The 23,304-nt window shown below is 43.7% G+C and overlaps 1 protein-coding gene across 2 annotated transcripts in view; it reads right to left on the reverse strand.

The window, feature by feature from the left end:
• Nucleotides 1–3,575: 3,575 nt before the first annotated feature.
• Nucleotides 3,576–23,304, reverse strand: part of LOC127002807 (neuropeptide F receptor-like) — a 107,537-nt gene continuing 87,808 nt past the window's right edge. Inside the window, exons 2-3 of one of the 2 annotated variants that reach the window (XM_050869013.1) lie at nucleotides 9,330–10,155; nucleotides 3,576–3,707 (exon numbers count right to left, since the gene is read on the reverse strand). In XM_050869013.1, coding sequence (XP_050724970.1) covers nucleotides 9,364–10,155 — 792 coding nt within the window. In that variant the 3' untranslated portion in view covers nucleotides 3,576–3,707; nucleotides 9,330–9,363. Of the gene's footprint in view, nucleotides 3,708–9,044; nucleotides 10,156–23,304 lie in introns of those variants that run through there. The other variant, XM_050869012.1, reaches the window with a different exon arrangement.

Raw genomic sequence — 23,304 nt, forward strand, 5'->3', positions numbered from 1 at the left:
ACCCGATTAATCTTCGTTTGTTGCCCACTTGCTGCTCTCGAGACTCACTGTGGGTCGTATTATTAAACGTTTGGGCGCCCAAACACACATATTTGTCAAGGCTTTTCTAGGAGTTGCGGGCATTTCCAGAGGTACTTTCATGACCCTGGTGGTAGTCCGACCCTTCTACTGTACCAAGAACGTGAAAAAATACTCATAAAAACACGATTAAACTCCGTTTTGGCCTTTGTAAATAGTTGACGTCAGAGGCGGAAGAGACTGACCATACCAATTCAGTCCGCGGCGCGGATGATAGAGAAAACCTTTATACAGCGATGATAAGCTCCTTCCATAGAGACGCTTTGTACTGGCGGGAAACTCAGAGGATGCTTTTGTTGATACGTTTTCCTTACAGCCACTACAAGAGAGGTATTTCCAAAACGTATTAGTGATATCGACTCAAAGTACTCACAAGGACATAAGTAAATAAAGAGACTACAAGAGCCTACGGCCCACACACAGCAGCTCCTGAGAGTGAGCTATTCAACAAATCTCCTTCCCATCCATAAATGCCTCTAACTTACGCAAATCCTTCCATTGTGTTTGCCTCAACCACACATCTGCTCAGTCCGTCTCCGCCTCCGAAAGCCTCCTCATGTGCCAGTTCTTGCCTGTTTCTTTCCTGGACTCTAATTTATCCAACTTGTACCCGTTGCTGCGTGTTCTTACATCAGTTTTTTTTTTATATAAGAGCTTTAGCTAAATCATCCTTATCAATCCCCCTAACCCCCTTAAAGGGATTAATAAAGGCAGTTTAGATGAAGTACTTGTATTGAGAAAACTATACGCATACAGGACACTCAGCCCCAGAGATTTTATCGATCTGTTGTGTCCAGTGTGAACTAATAGGGCCCATGTAACCAAGAGGAAACGTGTCTTTCATCCTGTGTGTGTGTGTGTGTGTGTGTGTGTGTATATATATATATATATATATATATATATATATATATATATATATATATATATATATATATATATATATAAATATATATATATATATATATATATATATATATATATATATATATATATATATATATATATATATATATATATATATATATATATATATATATATATATATATATATATATATATATATATATATATATATATATATATATATTATTCAATAGTTATGGAACATTTTTTTTGTTTTATCCTGAGTAACATAAAAAAATAAATTATTTTGTTTTACATCACAACACTTCTTTGACATCGCCTCGCTCTCCCAGTTTTGTTATGTTCTAAAAGAGTTGATGGAATAGACTTTAACGTACATAGCTAAACAATTATTTAATGATCTTTGTCGGCGCCCTACAATGATTGCCGCGACAACCTCATCGACTGTGTTAATGAGAGAATTTGTGAGTTAGCGAATCCGGGTCATTGTTTCCATTGATTCTCATCAAAATGTACTCGGGGAAGTAGAAGTGAGCTGTAAAAATGATACACTCAAAATAAAAGTAATGTTTATCAACATTTTTTTGTAACAATTTCATTTTTTTTTTATCTCATTTCAGTTTTCCAGAGTAGGTATTATTTTACGTTATGACAGGAGGACTGGATGAGCCGGGGCGTACGAATTTCGTAATATCATACCTGGCAGAGCACAGAACACGTCTACAGAAAGGAGAAATACAATCTCAGCACGAATAATTTCTTAGAAGGGAATGGCGTACGCCTAAGCGGCCCCCAGAGAGGTACTCAACAGTTAAGATGGCATGTCACTCTCAGGCCAACTTCTCTGCCTGAGGCCGGAAACCTGAGCGTCGGCACACCCTTCGCCCGGAGACACGCGGGAAGAGATAGCCAGGAAAGTAGATCCTATTGTAAAACATGGACTATGAAAACAAACTATAACATGCTCGGTATAGACTTAGAAGCAGTGCCGATACTCTAGTTTTTGTTCATACTCTCATTTGTCTTTCATATGCTGGATTTTATTTCGGGGGCATCTGTAGACACTGAAGCAACCTTAGTAACAACGCTCATACTTTCTTTGTTTTACCATACTATGCTGTGCCGTTCATAGCCTGACCGACGATTTGGGGGCAACTGAACTAATAACCCTATGCTTGAACACGAAATTATACGAAAAAAACATAACATACTTCATTTTTAGGTAGCAGCTCCGTCTGTCTTCACTAGTTTTCACTCACACTCTGCTCTGACGCTCATAAGCCGGCCGGTGACTTTTGAGACGAATGAACAAGCCTCTTCTTCACGTATTTGAAGTCTGGTCACGTTTCGTCCAGCAAGACAGATGAGAAAATGACATATTGGGGTCACGAGGGAGGGAGGAAGAAGAGTGCAGGCGACGGTAGGCTCTGGGAACGATCCGGGTCTGACCTCTTGACGGTATTAGAGTTGAGTGTAAAATAAGGTCACGGGTACATATAAAAAAGTTAAGGAAAGTAGTGTGTTCCAGAGTTTGTAAAAGACTGGAATGAAAGGGGAACGATTTAGCTCTGACCTCTTGACGGTATTAGAGTTGAGAGTAAAATAAATTCACGGTTACGTACATACCAAAAATGAAGGAAAGTATAGAAGTGTAGAAGACTGGAATGAAAGGGGGAGGACTCGATTAAAAAGTGACCTTGAAAAATACTTGGCAAGCTCTGAGCTTTCTGACCTAGTAACGAAAGACACTTCTTGATAACTGGAGCCTGAAATCGAGTATATATTAAAAACGAAGGAAAGTAATTTGTTCCAGAGTTTATAAGAGACTGGAATGAGAGGGGACGATTCGAAAATAAAATGACATTGAAAAATACTTGGCATATTTCGAGCTTTCTGAACTAGCAACGAAAGACATTTGATGATAACTGGAATCGAGCATATAGTGTTTGTAAAGTTATTCATTGCAAACCAAGCTATCTACTGTAGAAGCGAAAGAGAACCAGGAAACAAGAAAATATGAAGATATAAAGCAAAAAGTCACTTCCAAGGGAAAGGAGAGAAAATACATGACCTACAACGTATTTTTCTTTTGGTTTCAACATTTTTTTTTCCTTTTATTGTTTTTTTACCTTTTTTTTTCCTTTGTGATGGGATTTCTGAGCCTGGTAGTTAGTCCCGAGGGAAGGGAGGGAGAGAGAGAGAGGAGGAAAGGGAGGAAGGAATGAAGGGGAAGGGAAAGAATGAGGAAGAGAAGGAAAGGAAAGGAAAGGAGGAAGGGAAGAAGAGAGAGATAGATATAGAGATAGATAAATAGATAGATAGATAGATAGATAGATAGAGATAGATGAATAGATAGAGAGAGAGAGAGAGAGAGAGAGAGAGAGAGAGAGAGAGAGAGAGAGAGAGAGAGAAGGTCTGTGTAGTTGTCTGTCCGTTCATTTGTGTGTTTGTTCGTGTGTTGGTGATTGGGTGTGTTTGAAAGGGTTCACGTGGGGCGGCAATGGAAACTCTATGGTCTCTCTCTCTCTCTCTCTCTCTCTCTCTCTCTCTCTCTCTCTCTCTCTCTCTCTCTCTCTCTCTCTCTCTCTCTCTCTCTCTCTCTCTCTCTCTCTCTACACACACACACACACACACACACACACACACACACACACACACACACAGGTAGGTTCATTGATGGTCTGGCCACGTAACATCTTCCTGGCCTTTCTTTCGTCACACGGTAGACAGATGAATGGTTTGGGCTGATGGGCGAGAGATCACACCTGGAAACGAGAGAAAGAAGTACATATGTTAGGTTAGATTGGGGTGGTAGGATGAGACCTGTAACTTATATGACGAGAGAAAGAAATGTATATCTTATGCTAGGTTAGGTTAGGTTGGGAAGGAAGGACTAGTCTTGTAACTTATATGAATTCTACACATCTGAAAACAAGAGACAGAAATACATGTGTTTGATTGGATTTAGAAGGAAGAATGAGAGACGTGAACTTTTTTTAATTCTACATCTTGTTTCACTCAGGATCTTTCAGGGGAGATGTGATGGCCCAGGCGTCATGCTGCTATTTACTAGCCCACATGAGTCAGAAGTCAGAGGTCAGGTCACCCCCCCACCCCCACGACCACCGCCTCATGTCACGTCGTTCCACTGCTCAGGTCTTCACACACCCCGCCTGCCGCCTCACTCCACACCACGGCCCAATTGTTTTGTTGATATTCAAGTCGGTATTCATAGATGCTACCGACTCTCACATCAATGACTTCTAAAGCCCTGAAAAGAGGTAAACTGCGTTCCCATTAGTGTTTGTTTTAGAGTTAATGGTACAGAAAGAAGCCTTGTCAGACTTCCTCCATAGTTAAAAAAAAATGCTTTTGGAAAGGCCCACAACTTCTACGGAAGCCATGTCAAATGTGTGTGTGTTTGGGTGACGAAATATTTAATCCGGTACCAGCGACGGGTCAAATTTGTGGCTTTACCACGTACCACCGACGGGCCGAGGTTTTGCCTTTACATAAACCACCCAAAATAGAGGATGCATATACCGATCACAAATGCGTTGACATAGATATATTATATAATGATTTCCATGAGTGATGATTTTTTCTCATTAATTCGCTTAGAGGAGCCTTTAAGAAACATGATCACCGCAGCTACCGGGTTAATAATATGGCCCTTAGGTTCGTGGCGATATATAATGCCTCTCAAACCTTCTCGTTCTCACCCCGGCCACTTCTCATTATTGTCGCACTATCGCACTCCCAGTCCGGCAAGCGTTCATCTTTATCACATTTTCATTTCAAATTCATCTTTTTACCTTAGAGAAAGAAGTGGAAGAACTGAGAGAAAATTAGATAAAACTAAAGGAGAGAGAGAGAGAGAGAGAGAGAGAGAGAGAGAGAGAGAGAGAGAGAGAGAGAGAGAGAGAGAGAGAGAGAGAGAGAGAGAGGAGGAGGAAAATGAGGGGAATGAAATAAGGAGTGTAATGAAAAGAAAAAGAAGTGGAAAAACTGAGAGAAAATGAGATAAAACTGAAGGAGAGAGAGAGAGAGAGAGAGAGAGAGAGAGAGAGAGAGAGAGAGAGAGAGAGAGAGAGAGAGAGAGAGAGAGAGAGAAAGGAAAGAGAGAGAGAGAGAGATGTAGAGAGAGAGAGAGAGAGAGAGAGAGAGAGAGAGAGAGAGAGAGAGAGAGAGAGAGAGAGAGAGAGAGAGAGAGAGAGAGAGAGAGAGAGAGAGAGAGAGAGAGAGAGAGAGAGAGAGAGAGAGAGAGAGAGAGAGAGAGAGAGAGAGAGAGAGACCCTGTTAATCTTCTCCGTGGCCTTGGGAAATAGTCACAATGGGAGCCCGATACGGTTTTTTTTTTTTTTTTTTTTTTTTTTTTTTACAGCAAAGGAGACGGCACAAGGGCACAAAAAAAGAAACAATAATAATAATAATAAAAAAAAAGCCCGCTACTCGCTGCTCCTGTTTCAGAATATTGCCTTAACCCGGTAGCTGCTGGGATCATGTTTCTTAAAGGCCCTTCCCTCTAAGCGAGAAAAATGAGAAAAAAATCATCACTCACACAAACCATTTCATAATATGTATATCAACGCATTTGTGATCAGTTTATTCATCATCTATTTTGGGGGGTTTATATCATGGCAGAAATTTGGTCCGTCGCTGCTACACGGTAAAGCCACAAATTTGGCCCGTCGCTGCTACACGGTAAAGCCACAAATTTGGCCCGTCGCTGCTACACGGTAAAGCCACAAATTTGGTCCGTCGCTGCTACACGGTAAAGCCACAAATTTGGTCCGTCGCTGCTACACGGTAAAGCCACAAATTTGGTCCGTCGCTGCTACACGGTAAAGCCACAAATTTGGTCCGTCGCTGCTACACGGTAAAGCCACAAATTTGGTCCGTCGCTGCTACACGGTAAAGCCACAAATTTGGTCCGTCGCTGCTACACGGTAAAGCCACAAATTTGGTCCGTCGCTGCTACACGGTAAAGCCACAAATTTGGCCCGTCGCTGCTACCGGGTTAAGAATATGACGCTAAGGAGAGTTCTCGCCCTCCAGGATAATGGCAACGCGAGAGGAAGGAAATATTTGACACCTTACTGCATCCTCGTCTTCCCTTCACACCCCTTACCCTCACTTCTCTTTCTTCCCTCACCTTCCCCTTTCCTCTTTCAGTCCCTTCAATAGACTACACATTTTTTTGTCTCTCTTTCTCTATCTATCTATCTATCAATCTATCTATATCTCTCGCTCTTCCTTTCTTTTACTTTGATTGTTTGTTTGTTTGTTTCTTTCTTTCTTTCTTTCTTTCTTTCTTTCTCTCTCTCTCTCTCCATTCTGCTATCATAAAGGTTAACCTAATTTATCTCACTTTCCTACCCTCATCTACTTTCCCCCACACATTTATTTTAATTCTTCTATATTTTACCCCCCCCTCGCCCTTCTCCATTCCCCTTGTCACTCTACATCTCTCGTCTTCTTCCCCTTTCTAATTTATCTCACTTTCCCTTCCCTACCCGCCCTTACCTATTTCAACACACATTTCACAGTTTTATTTTATTTTTTCTCTATTTTCCCTCCACTCCCCCCCTTCGCCTTCTCCAGCCTCTCCCTCACTGTACATCTCCCGTACCGATCCCAGATTATCGTACTCAGAGCCTCGTTTTTACCGGTTTCTGAGCCATAGCTATTGCCAAAAAACACCAATAATTAACCATTTTAACGATAAATATATATGAAGGCAATTGCTGGGGTCGAGGAGGCAGTTTTGGGGTCGGAAATTGGCAGACATAAGGCTGAGTACGACAGTCTGGCAACGTTGATCTCCCGCCTTCTTACTCTTTCTAATTTATCTCAGTCTCCCTTCCCTACCCTCCATCCTTACTCTCCCCACACATTTATTTTAATTTTTCTTTATTTTTACGGCCCCCTTACCTTTCTCCAGCCTCCCTTCACCTTGCATCTAATTTATCTCAGTTTCCCTTCCTCACCCTCCATCCTTACTCTCCCCACACATTTATTTTAATTTTTCATTACTTGTACCTTCCCCTTCGCCCTTTTCCAGCTCCCTTCATTACTCTACATTACCCGCTTTCTTCCCCTTACGCTTAGTCTGTCCACCCATCCATTACCTTGCACAGCCTCCCACCTCTTTTTTCCTTCCTTCCTTCCTTCCTTCCTTCACTTTCCTTCAGGCCTCACGCTCCATAACTATCCCTGTTCCTTTCCTTTCTTCCCCTTCCTGCTATATCTCCCCTCCCATTACCTTGCACAGCCTCCCACCTCTTTTTTCCTTCCTTCCTTCCTTCCTTCCTTCCTTCCTTCAGCCCTCACGTTCCATCACTATCCCTGTTCCTTTCCTTTCCTCCCCTTCCTCCTATACTCCCCCTCTCATTACTTTGCACAGCCTCCCCCTCTTTTTCCTTCCTTAATTCCTCCCTTTCTTCCTTCCTTCTTTCCGTCGCTTTGTCCGTGTCCCTTCCTCTCATTTCCTCGTCTCTTGCCATCCCCGAACTCATCCTCTATTCACCGTATGTGGAGTTCACTCCCCCTCGCCTCTCCCTCGCCTCTGAAATGGTAACCTATCGCCGTAATAAAACAACATATCAGCGTTAAGGATAGTAATATATTTTAGGTAAGGAGAGGAACGTAACATCGAATTCGCTCTAGCGGCTTCCTCGATGTTTTCCGGTACTATCAACTTTCTTCTACTACTACTACTACTACTACTACTACTACTACTACTACTACTACTACCACCACCACCACCACTAATAATAATAATAATAACAATAATAATAATAATAATAATAATAATAATAATAATAATAATAATAATAATAATAATAATAATAATAATAACAACAATACGCCCAGACCCCCTTTGAATGCCTAATACCTTTCACTTAATGCTCCTATTGTTCCCCGATGACCCACCTGTTGCCCCCACCTGTTGGCCACCTGTTGCCCACTTGTTGCTGTCGAGACACACAATGGGTCGTATTATTAAACGTTTCGGCGCCCAAGTACACACACATATTTGACAAGGCTTTCCTAGGAGTTATAAGCATTTCCAGGGGCAGTTCAATAACCGTGGTGGTAGTCTGATCATTCTTCTGTGCCGTGATCGTGAATCTACAAAAACACTCATTAGAATCCGACTGATCTCCTTTACGGCCTCTGGAAATAGTTTGTGTGAGAGGTGGAAGCGGCTGACAATACCGGCCACAAAACCTAAAGAGCCAATATTGAAGGCGTTGGGCTTTGATTTGGCTTATGTTATTGCCCATGTATGCTGATGAAGAGCTGGGGAAGGAAGGGAAGGGCAGGGAAGGGAAGGGAAGTGAAGGAAAGGAAGGGGAAGGAAGGAAAGGGAAGGGAATGGAAGGAAAGGAAAGGGAAGGGAAGGGAAAGGAAAGGAAAGGAAAGGAAAGGAAAGGGAAGGGAATGGGAGGGAATGGAAGGGAAGGGAAGTGAAGGGAAGGAAGGGGAAGGAAGGAAAGGAAAGGGAATGGGAGGGAATTGAAGGGAAGGGAAGGGAAGGGAAGGGAAGGGAAGGGAAGGGAAGGGAAGGGAAGGGAGGGGAAGGGAAGGGAAGGAAGGAAAGGGAAGGGAATGGAAGGAAAGGAAAGGAAAGGAAAGGAAAGGAAAGGAAAGGAAAGGAAAGGAAAGGAAAGGAAAGGAAAGGAAAGGAAAGGAAAGGAAAGGAAAGGAAAGGAAAGGAAAGAAAGCGAAGGGAAGGGAAGGGAAGGGAAGGGAAGGGAAGGGAATGGAAAAGAAGGAAAAAGAAGTAACGGGAAGGGAACGGATGGGAAAGAAAGGAAGGGAAGGGGAGGGAATTGAATGGAAGGGAAGGGAAGGGAAGGGAAGGGAAGAGGAGGGAAGGAAAGGAAAGGAAAGGAAATAAAATAAAATAAAATAAAATAAAATAAAATAAAAGGGAAGGGAAGGGAAGGGAAGGAAATTAAAGGAAAGGAAAGGAAAGGGAAGGGAAGGGAAGGGAAGGGAAGGGAGGAGTGTGTGGGGGGGAGGTACATGTGTGTGTGTGTGTGTGTGTGTGTGTGTGTAAGGCTGCAGGTGGGTTATATGAGGTGTATTTGTGTTATGTTAGTGGACGTGTTACATTAGGTGGGATTGAAAACTATATAAAGATAAACAATAATAACAATAGGATATTTATAAATGTACACACACACACACACACACACACACAAATAAAGGTAGCGGAAATGGAAGACGGGAGAGAGAGAGAGAGAGAGAGAGAGAGAGCGCACACATCTGCTCAGTAACCCATTCACTCACTCACCAATTCGTTCACTCACAGAATCATTCCCTCCTCTTCCCTCCCTCTCTCCCTCCCTCCTTCGCCCGCTCCCTCAATCACTCACCGCTCCATGTTTCCGTGTCCCCGAGGCGTCCGTTCTACAGCGTTGCGTTGGTCACCACTTGTGTTATGTACGTGATGTCCTTTTGCGAGCCGCCGTGGTTGCCATTCACCTGCGTCTCACTCGCCTTCGTGTACATGACCATCGGCCGCTCTTCTCCCCCTGGCTGCTGCGCCGTGGAGAGCATGGCCGCGTCCTCTCTTCTCCGCGGGGTGCACTTCCCCTTACACGGTAGCACGATGCCTATGATCTCCAGGAACTCCTTCTTGAAGTTGTCGTTGAGCCAGCCGTACATGAGGGGGTTGGAGCACGCCGAGGACATTCCCATCATGTGGCAGACGGCGTACACGACCAGCATCGTCTCCAGGTCATCCCCGAACGGGTTATTGAAGTCGAGGATGAGGTTGTAGAGGTTTAGCGGCAGCCACGAGAGGCAGAAGACGAGGGCGATGGCGATGAGAAGCGTGTTAGTCTTCTTCATGCGTTTGTCCTCCCGCTCGCTGCGCTTGGCCGACCGAACTGTGCTCTTGGTGATGCGGAACCTCAACTTCCTGCAGATCATGGCGTACGCGACGCTCACAGTCACGATCGGGAGGCAGTACTGCACCAGCATGACGAAGGCGCTGTAGTAGCCGCCGCCGTGCTTCGTCGGCCACTCCTCGAAGCAGAAGTTGACGGAGTAGAGGCCCGGCAGGTTGATGACGTGGTGCCGCAGCGTCCGCCAGATGAAGTTAGGCAGCGCCAGGATGAAGGCCACGACCCAGATCAGCAGAAGGAGCAGCACCGCGCCCACCGTCTTCAGCGACTGCTTCGTTGGGTACACAATAACCTGCCGGGGAGAAAAAAAGATTGCTCAAGTTTATTTTGGAAGCACGCCACGCACCCTTCTTTGTTAACGACCCAGATCAGTAGAAGGAGCAGCACTGCGCCCACCGTCTTCAGCGACTGCTTGGTTGGGTACACAATAACCTGCCGGGGAGGAAACTACATTATTCAGGTTGACTTTGGAAACATACCACCTACCCTTTCATCACTGGTAACGACCCAGATCGACAAGGATAGCAGCACCGCGCCCACCGTTTTCAGCGACAGCTTAGTTGGGTACACAATAACATGCCGGAGAGGAAAATAGATTGCTCAAGTTGATTGGGGGATCATGTCATACGCCCTTCCGTCATCAATGTGTGTATCCCTCATTGGTAACGACCCAGGACTGGTATGCTCAAACGCCTTGGACTCTTGTTATTTCTTTGCATATCTTTGTGTTTCTATGGTCGTTTTTCCCGTAGTTTTCTTTTCTAACATATTGGTTCTTACTTCACTGTTTCCATCAATTTTTGAAGGCCACGAAAAAGATGTGTCGGGTTGTCAAGAGTGTTTTTCCTGTTTATGGTGTAGAGATCTTGCGAAACTACCGCCAGGGATATGGAGCCATGCACGGAAATCCCTACAACTGCTACGAGAGCCTCTTCAATTAACCCATCCTCTGCGATTGACATGGATTTCGCCTTCACTGGTAACCTGGTAACATATAGTCCCAGGTCTTTCTCTGCCTCTGTGGTGGATAGTGGAGTGTTTCCCATGTGGTATTGGTATGCTGGATTTCCCCGCCCAAGGTGCATGACTTTACATTTTTCTTCAATGAATTATAGCAGCTAGTTTTTGTTCCACTCCTGTAGCTTAGTGAGGTCTTCTTGTAGGAAATCCGCATCCAAGGGGTTTGTACTAAGGCGTTGAAATGTTTCAGAAAATGCCTCTAGATCGACAAGAGTAGCTAAACTGTTCCTACCCCCTTATGCGACCACTATATATGATCGTCTGCAAGAAAGGAAAATAGACTGAAAGAAAAGAACACAGACATATTGTTCTGGGTCAAATAATTCCCTTCCGCCGCCCCCATCGGAAGTACCTCCCCCCCCGTCCTCAGTCACTGAAATATCGGGTAACCTGCCGGGGAGGAAAATATACAGGGTCAACATTTTGGCCGCCACTGTCGAGGTTGTTTATGTATTTGGGTGCAGGGGAAGGTTTATTTTCGAGGAGCACGGAAAAGGAGTCACACGGGCCTTATGGAGTTAAGTGTGTGGTTTCTCCTTCGTGGCAGCAGTAAATTAAATCAGTGTGGAAGTAAATGAACTCTCAGAGGATGAAGAGGAAATTCTGTTCGTTCTGAGGCTTATTGTGAAGGTCCGCGTGAGAGACTGAATAAAATAAATGCGGAGGGATAGGTGTATTAAGAAGAAATGTGAGCATTGATAAAACCGTTTTTGGTGATAAATATGACTAAAAGAAAAGGTAATAAAATGTTGGAAAAAAGTATGAGATGTGTGAGCAAAGAGAAAAGTGATATATGAACACACACACACACACACACACACACACACACACACACACACACACACACACACACCAAAAGGGAAAAACGAAAAATCCTGAAAAAAAACGAAGAAAGAGCAACGTACAGATAAACGAGGGAATAAGAACCAATATGTTAGCCAGAAAAAAAACACAACCAGAAAAAAAAAACGAAAAACACGAAGAAAATGAACTAAAAAGATAAACATAATAACCAGAGGAAAAAAATGGAGAAAACGAACGAAAATAAACGGAAACAAGCAAACAAAAGATAAATATAATAACCAGAGAAAGAAACAATAAAACAAGAAAACACAAAGAACACGAACAAAAAGAAACGGAAACAAGCAAATAAAAGATAAACATAATAACCAGAGGAAAAAAATGGAGAAAACGAACGAAAATAAACAGAAACAAGCAAACAAAAGATAAATATAATAACCAGAGAAAGAAACAATAAAACAAGAAAACACAAAGAACACGAACAAAAAGAAACGGAAACAAGCAAATAAAAGATAAATGTAATAACCAGAGAAGCAAAAACGAAGAAAACGAACAAAGAAATAAAATCAATAAAATAAAATAAAGAAAATAAAGAAATGAGGAGAAAAAAACGAACATAAAGAAAAACAAACAAATCAAAACAGGAAAACAAGAACCAACATCTCACCCAGTAAAAAAAAAAAAATCTACGTCTGCTAACTCAACATCAATCACCAACCACCAACAAGTTAACAAAAACAAAACAAAAAAAAAACAACGTAACTAGACAAATAGTATCGAAAAAACAACAAAAAACATCATAAACAGCAAAACAAGAGCCAACATCTCACCCAGTAAAAAAAAAAAAATCTACGTCTACTAACTCAACATCACCAATCACCAACAAGTTAACAAAAAAAAAAAAACGAAAAACAACATAACTAGACAAATAATATCGAAAAAAACAACAACAAAAACTCATAAACAGCAAAACAAGAACCAATAAGTCACCCAGAGAGAAAGGAAAAAAAATCTACGTCCACCAACTCGACGCTGTGAGACATCTCGGAAATCGATACGAACAAGGGAAGGTCGAGGGAGCATTTTCAGCCCGTCCTCCAATACATCGTCTTTCGCAACTGTCCCTCGTGGGCGTGTGCAAGGCGGAAGGGAGGAGGGTAAGGGGAGGAGTCACTAACGGGGGTCAAGGGAGGACTTCCCTGGCTATAAATATCACTCCCTCTCTCTCTCTCTCTCTCTCTCTCTCTCTCTCTCTCTCTCCTCTCTCTCTCTCTCTCTCTCTCTCTCTCTCTCTCTCTCTCTCTCTCTCTCTCTCTCTCTCTCTCTCTCTCTCTCTCTCTCTCTCTCTCTCTCTCTCTCTCTCTCTCTCTCTCTCTCTCTCTCTCTCTCTCTCTCTCTCTCTCTCTCTCTCTCTCTCTCTCTCTCTCTCTCTCTCTCTCTCTCTCTATCTCTCTTCTCTCTCTCTCTCTCTCTCTCGTCCCAGAAGACTCATCAACGAGATCACATTAATCTCTCTCTCTCTCTCTCTCTCTCTCTCTCTCTCTCTCTCTCTTTTTATTTAAACATGTTCAGTACATTAGTACATGGCAGTATTATTTTTCTATGCTAAAGCTCCCCCGACCGTTGGGGAGCTATTTAAAAGCTTCTGCCGATTATATTATACAATTATATACATGTTTACGGTGGGTGTAGGAGTAGCCACCTGTGGGACGCAACCTTCACCTGCTGAGTGGACAGTTGTGTCACATCCACATCAGCAGTGAGGTTGTTCCACCACACCACCGCTGCGATGGAGTAAGCACGTTGGTGGGTGCTGGAGCGGGCCATTGGCACTTCCAGGAGGGAGGCGTTGCTCAGCACCTTTCTCGTGGTGCGCTCAGACCTCCTCCAGGTAGCCCTCAGGTCCGGCAGGTGGGGCACTAGGCCCACTTGTGCCTTGTGTAGCACCGTCAGGGCAGCGACGCGGCGACGGTGCTCCAGGCTGTTTCGTGGCTGGTCTTGCCCGTTCCTCGTGTGGGTGTTGTTGTTGTTGTTGTTGTCGATGTTGTTGTCGCTGTGTCTCCCACTGGCTCGGTCGGTGGTGCTGGGTGCCGTTGATGAGGCGTTCAGCCCTCCTCTGCACCTTGTCTAGCAGGTTGAGGTGGCAGCGAGCGCTGGCCATCCAGGTGAGCGGTGCATACTCCAACACTGGACGGACTTGTGCCTTATAGAGGGTGTTCAGGCCCTCAGCATCGAGGTTCTTCATGCGGCGCAGGAGGTTCACCTTCTGGGAGGCTTTGTGCGCCACCCTTTCAAGGTGACGGTCGAACCGCAGCTGGGAGTCCACCTCCACGCCCAGGATGTCGACGCTGGCCTGCAGAGGGATGGTGTCGTTCCCGAATCTCAGTCTGCCGTGGAGTTGCCTCGCGTCCTCCCGAGAACGTGATATTACCATGGCCTGGGTTTTGTCAGGGGCAAACCTGACTTGCCACCTCTTTCCCCAGGCCTTTATGTCTGCCAACTGTCTGTTGACGGACTCTATCACGTCCTGGGCTTCCTCCCTCTTGTATGTTCTGGAGAGGGTGCAGTCGTCGGCGTAAGCGCTTGCTGCCGTGATGGTTTGCAGGAGGTCGTTAAAGTATATGTTCCACAGAATAGGTCCAAGGACGGACCCCTGTGGAACGGAGGCCTCCACCGGGAAGCTGGTCGAGGTGCTTCCGTTGACTGCTACGCGGAGGCTCCTGCCTAACAGGTAGTTTGAGAGCAGGCGCAGCAGGTCCCCCGTGATGCCTAGTTGCTGTAGCTTCGCCGTCAGACCGCGGTGCCAAACGGAGTCGAACGCTCCAGCTATATCCAGGGCAATCACGAGAGAGAGGTGGCCGTCATCAAGGGCGTCATGCCAGGACTTTGAGAGGAGAAGGAGGAGGTCTGAGGTAGCGCAGCCCTTCCGAAAACCAAACTGCTTCGGTGACTGCAGGTGGTTTTCCTCGAGGAAGGATGTCAATTGCTCCCCGATGATCCTCTCAAATATCTTGCTGATGATTGGGAGGAGTGATATTGGCCTGTAATTGCCTGGCTCGGACCTGGATTTTTTCTTGTGTACGGGTGTGACTCTGGCCTTCTTCCACTGTGCAGGCCACGCCCCGCTCTGCAGGCATCGCCGGAAGATCTGGGCGAGGGGGCTGGTGAGCTCATCGGAGCATCGCTGCAGTAAGTATGGACTCACGCTGTCAGGGCCTGGCGCCTTCCTGGTGTTGACGCCCCTCAGATGTCTCCTGACAACGTCCTCAAAGATTAGCACACTCTCTAGTCTTGAGGCGATGAGTTGGGGGAGGGTGGGCGGCTGCCTGTCTGGTTCCTGGGTTGTCATCTTTTGACTGAAGTGACAGGCCAGCAGGTCAGCCTTTTCCCGGCTGGTGATGGCCAGGTCTCCGTCAGGTTTCCTCAGGGGCGGGATACGTTCCTGGGGGGTAAGGCCTTCCTTCACCAGCCCCCACCACTGTTTCGGGTCGGTTTGGTTAGAGGACAGCTTTCTCCTCCTGTCGGCATCCCACCTTTCTTTTGCCCACTTTGCTGTCCTCGTCATATTTTTGCAGGCTCGTCTGTGTTGGGCCTTATTTTCCTGCGTGGGGTGTCTTTTATATCGTGTCCAAGCCTTGTGTTTCCTTTCGGCTGCAGTACGGCACCTGTACCCGAACCAAGGCTGGTCTTTTGGGCTGGTTGAGTAGGTGCGGTGGGGGACGTGTTGCTGCTGGACGGTATTGAGGACAATGGTGAGGGCGGAGACGTCATGTTGTGGGTCACCGTTAAGGCCTGCCTTGTAGCCAGATGACTCCCTGGTGTTCCTCTTCACGCGCTGGGGCCAGGCTGATGGTGGTCTCTCTCTCTCTCTCTCTCTCTCTCTCTCTCTCTCTCTCTCTCTCTCTCTCTCTCTCTCTCTCTCTCTCTCTCTCTCTCTCTCTCTCTCTCTCTCTCTCTCTCTCTCTCTCTCTCTCTCTGTGTGTCTGTCTGTCTTTTTATGCTGTGTTATTGTTCTTCAATTAAGTGTCTGGCCGGCTCTATCAGTTTTCCATTTTCTTTTTATATATATATATATATATATATATATATATATATATATATATATATATATATATATATATATATATATATATATATATATATATATATATTTTTTCTCTGTTTTTTGTTTCCTTTTATGCCTTTCATGGTTTTGTTCGTGTTTTTTAGTCTCGAGTGGTCTGAATGTCTATATAAATTTCTCTCTCTATCTATTAATTTATATCTATCTCTCTCTCTCTATCTGTCTGTGTTTATTTTTTTCATAGTCCTCATAATTAGTCTTTCTCTCTCTCTCTCTCTCTCTCTCTCTCTCTCTCTCTCTCTCTCTCTCTCTCTCTCTCTCTCTCTCTCTCTCTCTCTCTCTCTCTCTCTCTCTCTCTCTCTCTCTCTCTCTCTATATATATATATATATATATATCGTGCAAACATAATTAAATATCAAAGACTTTTACCGCTACTTAACATCATTCATTTGCTTATCAACATCATTAGTCATCATTAGCATAGCCTCTCACGTGGAAGGGTCCTTTAAATATCCTACAGCGACGCCTTGGCCCGTGTTCCCAGCCGCTTTTGGTTCTCACGTCAACTATTTCCAAAGACCACAAAGGAGATCAGTCGTGTTCTCAAGAGTCATAAGCCTTGTCCAGTTATTACTAGGCTTATAAAACTGCTCATGGAAATACTACCACAACCTCGACGAAAGCCTTGTCAAGCTATCACCAGGCTCATAAAACTACACATGGAAATACTACCACAACCTCAACGAAAGCCTTGTCAAGCTATCACCAGGCTCATAAAACTACACATGGAAATACTACCACAACCTCGAAGAAAGCCTTGCCAAACTATCACCAGGCTTATAAAACTACACATGGAAATACTACCACAACCTCTACGAAAGCCTTGCCAAACTATCACCAGGCTCATAAAACCACCCATGGAAATACTACCACAACCTCGACGAAAGCGTTGTCAAACTATCACCGGGCTCATAAAACTACACATGGAAATACTACCACAACCTCTACGAAAGCCTTGCCAAACTATCACCAGGCTTATAAAACTACACATGGAAATACTACCACAGCCTCGACGAAAGCCTTGCCAAACTATCACCAGGCTTATAAAACTACACATGGAAATACTACCACAACCTCTACGAAAGCCTTGCCAAACTATCACCAGGCTTATAAAACTACACATGGAAATACTACCACAGCCTCGACGAAAGCCTTGCCAAACTATCACCAGGCTTATAAAACTACACATGGAAATACTACCACAACCTCTACGAAAGCCTTGCCAAACTATCACCAGGCTTATAAAACTACACATGGAAATACTACCACAGCCTCGACGAAAGCCTTGCCAAACTATCACTTGGCTCATAAAACTACCCATGGAAATATTAACACAACTTCTGCGAAAGCTTTATCAAATTCTTACACATATCGGCGCCCTACCTCTAATATTTCACAAGGCTTTCGTAGTTGTGGGCATTTCCATGGGTAATTCAATGATCCCGGTGGTAGTGTGACCCTTCTGCACAACGAACGTAAAGAAACACTCATGAGAACCCGACTGATCTCCTTTTGGCCTATAGAGATAGTTGGTGTGAGAGGCGGAAGCATCTGACAGCACCGACGTCGGCTTAGACAGAGGGGCAGTGTGTCGTAGCTTCCTTATATTGGACGGACAAATAGACGTGTTATTCAATGGTCCGGTGCTTTATACTTGAACACAACCGTCTTTCATATTGATTCCACTTCGACTCACATTTCTAGTCAGCCGGCCGTAAGGAAACAGATATAATAAAGAAATACCGATCTCTTTATTATTTTGTTTGCATCTTGTTTTTTTTTACATCAAGGGAGGCAGCTCAAGGGTAAAAAACAAAAACAGCAACAAGGAAAGCCTGCCAGACGCTGCTCCTATGAGAGATAATAGAACGAGACGCCAGAAGAGAGGTTTTGATGCTATCCTCCTCCTGAAAGAGTTGAAGTCGTAGGCAGGAGGAAACACAGACAAAGGAAAGCTGAAAAAGAGTCCTTCGTCTTGTATTGCGGCGTAGGAACACATCTCAATTTTCTATCTATGTATATTTAGCGCATGTTGTCCTTGCAGAATAAAGAAATTAAAAGTTATGTTTGTTCATGTAATGTTTCAAGACACTTCTCCACCCGGAACTGACCTCTCTTCTGGGCCATCTGTTATAAGCGCGTGTTGACCTTGATGAAAGAAAATGAAAAATAGTGTTCGTTCATCTAGTATTTCAAGAGGAGAGAATCAAGGCACCTCTCCACCCTAAGCTGACCTCTCTTCTAACCTCCCGTTGTTTTTCTTTTGATGGAGCCGGGCATAGCAGGGTTTTTTTTACGTATATGTTTTTATTTTGCCCTTGAACTGCTTCCCTTGCTGTAAAAAAGTATATATGAGCAAGAAAGAACGTTCTGGTGGGTCACGGGAGAGAGGGGAAAGAGTCTCAAGAATTCGGGGTGGTTCCTGCTCGCCAGAATTCGTCTCATGTTGGGGCCCACGAACACATCTTGATCTCCGGGTCATCTGTTTTCCTTAGACAGGGCACGTGACTTACCAATCTAGCAGGAGGTGGTGGGAGTGTCGGGGGGTGGGTGGGAGGTGATGGGAAAGATCACTACACCACCACCATCACCGCTATCTTCACCACCACCGGTATCATCACCACTACCACCATCACTACCATAACCACTACTTCTACTCCACTACAACTAGCACTACCACCGCCATCATCACTATTACCACCACCACCATCACCACCACCAAAATTCATCCTTAACACCATTCACCACCATTATCATCACCACCACCACCACCTTTCAATCACCACTCAGTTTTTCCTTTTTTTCCCGACAGCAATAGAAAGTAGAGCAAAGTTGTTACTCTCACACCATAAGAAATAAATATTAGAATGAATAAATAAATAATAATAATAACAAAACCACATTCGGCTCCACAAAATAGCATTAGGATAGTCAGGAATGTCATATTTTCTCTATTCTTTCCTTTTTATTATCTTTATTTTCTTTTTCCTTCCCGTGATGTGGTGTTACTTTTTCACGGCTCTCTCAGTCTGTAAATTTGTAAAGTTTTAATATTTTTTTAAATATTTTTATGCCAGTAACGACACCAGAGCTCTATATTTCAGTGACTATATAAATATTTTACTTAAGTGCTGAATGTGGACTACAAATTGGAAATGTTGTTATATTAACGAAATTAACATACTTAAATAACTTCCGATTTATGTATGATGTTTTGGTTTTATGTACATTTGTGGTCAATATCTATCTATCTGTCTATCTGCCTTTTGTGTTGTCAGGAGAGGAAGAAAGTTTTGCTCACCCAGGGAAGGATTTGGCGCACTTCCTTAATCTTTATTCTTCCCACGGACTCTGAACCTCTTCCCGAGCCCTTGAAAACAGAAACAGCAAAGTCCACTAAGTTCTTATCGTCAGAAAAAGTTCGCCGCGCGCTACTCCAAGAAAGAAGATAAAAGGAGTGTTTGGAAGCCCTTTCTTCTTTCTAATATTATTGGTATTTTTTTTTTTTTTTTTTTTTTTAGTGCTCTTTGTTCGCCTCTCGTTCCGTGGAAACTGATGGAAAAGTATTACACTGCTATTATGCGTTTTGTGATTTCACTACGCCAGAAGAAAAAAAACGAGAAAGTGAGTGTCTGGATGCCTTTTTTTCCTTCTTAATATCGTTGGCATTATGTTTTTTTTTTTTCAATGGTCTTTGTTCGCCTCTCGTGTTGTGGAAACCTGTGGAAAAAAAAGTCTTACACTGCTTTGAAAAATATTATTCGTTTGGTGATTTTACGCTTCCCACACAAACTTTTTAATACTTTTCAGATAACTTGAGATTACCCACAAAAATTTTTAGGTGTTCTTTGTTGAAAATAGTGTCCTCTACGTACTGCTTAAAAAAATGGAGAAAAGAGAATGTAAACATCTTTTTTTGTTGAATGGTTTTAAATGAAGAAAAATGAGAAGGGTAACAAGTTTTTATCTAGATTGTTTTTACTAACCTTTGAGGGTGAAAAGATGAAAAAATAAGGACAAATATAAGATAAAGAAAATGTTAGACGCGTTTTCCTGCTCTACACTCGTGACGCAAAACGTTTTTTCTGCTTTATGTTCTTGACAAAAAACGTTTTCCTCTTCTACGCTCGTGACACAAAACGTTTTCCTGTTCTACCCTCGAGACACAAAACGTTTTCCTGTTCTACCCTCGAGACACAAAACGTTTTCCTGTTCTACCCTCGTGACACAAAACGTTTTCCTGTTCTACCCTCGAGACACAAAACGTTTTCCTGTTCTACCCTCGTGACACAAAACGTTTTCCTGTTCTACCCTCGAGACACAAAACGTTTTCCTGTTCTACGCTCGTGACACAAAACGTTTTCCTGTTCTACCCTCGTGACACAAAACGTTTTCCTGTTCAACCCGCTGTGGGAGGCGACTTGGTGGGCGGCCAGCGCCTTCATCGTCAGACAGCGGCCGGGCCTCGCTCTGAACACTTGATTCTACTCCGGCTCCAGCCTGCTCTCATTCGGGTTTACTTAGAACCGTGGGCTGGTTCTGGGTGCCTTACCTCGCTCCTCTCCACGCATCGGCCTCCCGTTACTGCCGTGGACCTGACACCCCTTCTCCTCCTGCGCCTCCCTCGTCTACCACGTCTACACCACTTCAAGGACGAAGCTGTGCTGCCTCGTCATTGCCACTCAGAGGACGGGACGCCCAGAAGAGGAAGAAGCCGTGCAAAGGATCATTGCTGAGTCCGGCGTGCTGAAGCCTTCGTGTTGGAGACTTCAGTTTTGTGAGGCTTGTTTTAGGGTTTCTACTTTATTTAAAGTAAACTGGTGTAATTTATCTTGTTTGTTGTTATCCCCTTCCGATTACAGCACCCAACTCTGGAACCTTGACATACGCTAATGACACAAAACCTGAATTATTTACTGGGGATTCAGAATACAGCAAATTACAGACTTTTCGCTTTACATAATAAAACTCCGGTGCTCGCTACTCCTGGAAATATTGCTTAATTAGTCGGAAAGTCCTTTGTAGCTTCTTTTTGTCGGCATCATTAAGGTTGTTTTTTTCAATGACGGCTTTTGTGTAAGTCCTTTATCGTTGAAACAAAGGCAAGTGAGTGCTTTGGTGCCGGCCCGGTCCAACGCGCCTTGTTCTGACATTCGTGACACGGAAATATTTGAACTTCGTAACAAAAAATATATAAAATAGTGGGAGTTTACACGGAAATATTTTATACTTCGTTTTATGTCTTTTTTTTCTTTTTTTTTCTTATACTTAAACTGAAAGTACTAAGCTGGCGATAAAAATGTTTGCATCCCTCAGATCATTGATAGACAGGCCACCACCACCATCGCCACCACCACCACCACCACCACCACCACCATCATCATCACCACCACCACCATCACTACCACTGCTATCATCATCACCACCACCACCACCACCACCACCACCACCATCATCATCACCATCATCATCATCACCACCATCATCATCACCATCATCATCATCACCACCATCATCATCACCACCACTACCACCACCACCACCATCATCATCACCATCATCATCATCACCACCATCATCATCACCACCATCATCATCACCACCACCACCATCACTACCACTGCTATCACCACCACCACCACCACCACTCTCAATGTCACCACCATCATCACCACCACCACCACCACCACCACAACTACCACTGCTATCATCACCACCACCACCACCACCACCACCGCCACCATCATCATCACCACCACTCTCAATGTCACCACCACCATCATCACCACCACCACCACCACTACTACTATCACCACCACCACCACCACCACCGCCACCATCATCATCACCACCACTCTCAATGTCACCACCACCATCATCACCACCACCACTACCACCACCACTACTACTATCACCACCACCACCACCACCACCGGTACTATAACCGGCGACAAGTTCAATCCAAATAATACAAAAACTATAAAGAAGAAAAAAAAACTTCTACTTTCCGTTTAAAAAGCAGACCCGTTCACATACAAAAAAAATTATGAACTAAAAAAAATGTTTATTTTCCATTCACGTTGAAAAGCTGTTAATATATATATATATATATATATATATATATATATATATATATATATATATATATATATATATATATATATATATATATATATATATATATATATATATATATATATATATATATATATATATATATATATATATATATATATATATATATATATATATATATATATAAAACAGTAAAAAATGTTACTTGTTTTTTTCCTTTTTTTTTTTTTTTACGTTCTCGACACAGCGGCACCCAAACAACAACAACAAAAATACTATTGAAAGGTTTTACTCGTTTTCCCCCTCACTCAATTTTTTATTCAGTCGCCGTCGTAAAAGAAGAAAAGAAAAAGAAAAAAAAGGACGATGAAGCAATGTTAAAATTCTGATATGATTTTATTTCCCTGCCTGGCGCACATACACAGACAGAAGCATTTATACATACAAACATACATACATACATACATACATTCATACAAAACACCTCCGTCTGAATTTGACCTCTCTTTTGGCCACTCATTTCGATTGGCCAGAAGAGAAGTCAGTTTCGGATGGAGAGGTGTCCTGATACTCACCCTGAAAGATCTCAAGTCGTAGGCAGGGGAATTACCGACATCCATTAGTTTGTGAAGAGTTTGGCAGATAATATGACAAGCTATCTTTGCCCTCCAGTCTAGTCATGGGTTGTATAAGCTCAGATCCATCGGTCACGGTCGGTATCAGACTCTTTCGTTTCTCACATCAGTTATTTCCAAAGGCCGAAAAGGAGATCGATCGAGTTCTAATGAGTATTTTTTAAGTTCATGTTACAGAGAAAGGGTCAGTCTACGGGAATGGTTATAAAACTGCCTCTGGAAATGCTCAAAACTCCTACTAAAGCCGCGTCAAATATGTGAGCTTGGGTAATGTTTAAAAATATGTCCCCAGTTCCTTTTCCTGCAGGAACAGACACACAGATCCGCCAAGACGACTCACGTGGTCAGTATACGAGAAGTGTCATAAAACTGCCCCTGGAAATGCTGAAAACTCCTACGAAAGTCGCGTCATATACGTGAGTTTGGGTAATGTTTAATAATATGGCCCAAGTTAATTTTCCTGAAGCAACAGACACCCTCAGATCGATACTATGACCGCCAAGACTACTCACGCAGGGCTGAAGGTCTCTGCGATGCTATCAAAGAACACTCGCCCGTCGCCAAGGGAGGATGAAGGGATGACAGTCTCTTATTGGGGGCCTCGAGGGACACTTTTCGGCGCCTCTGAAGGGGATGAAGACTCAATTGTTAGCTAATTAAACGATCTTCACCCTTGGACGTGCAATATGTGGCATGTAAAGGGTTAATATGATAGCTTTTTTACTTTTTCCTTCAGTAACTTCTGCTAATCAATCCATCTTCGTCTTATGTAAGCGCCTTGAAGAG

The sequence above is a fragment of the Eriocheir sinensis genome, chromosome 24 (genome assembly GCF_024679095.1).
Source record: "Eriocheir sinensis breed Jianghai 21 chromosome 24, ASM2467909v1, whole genome shotgun sequence".
In the NCBI taxonomy this organism is placed as follows: domain Eukaryota; kingdom Metazoa; phylum Arthropoda; class Malacostraca; order Decapoda; family Varunidae; genus Eriocheir; species Eriocheir sinensis.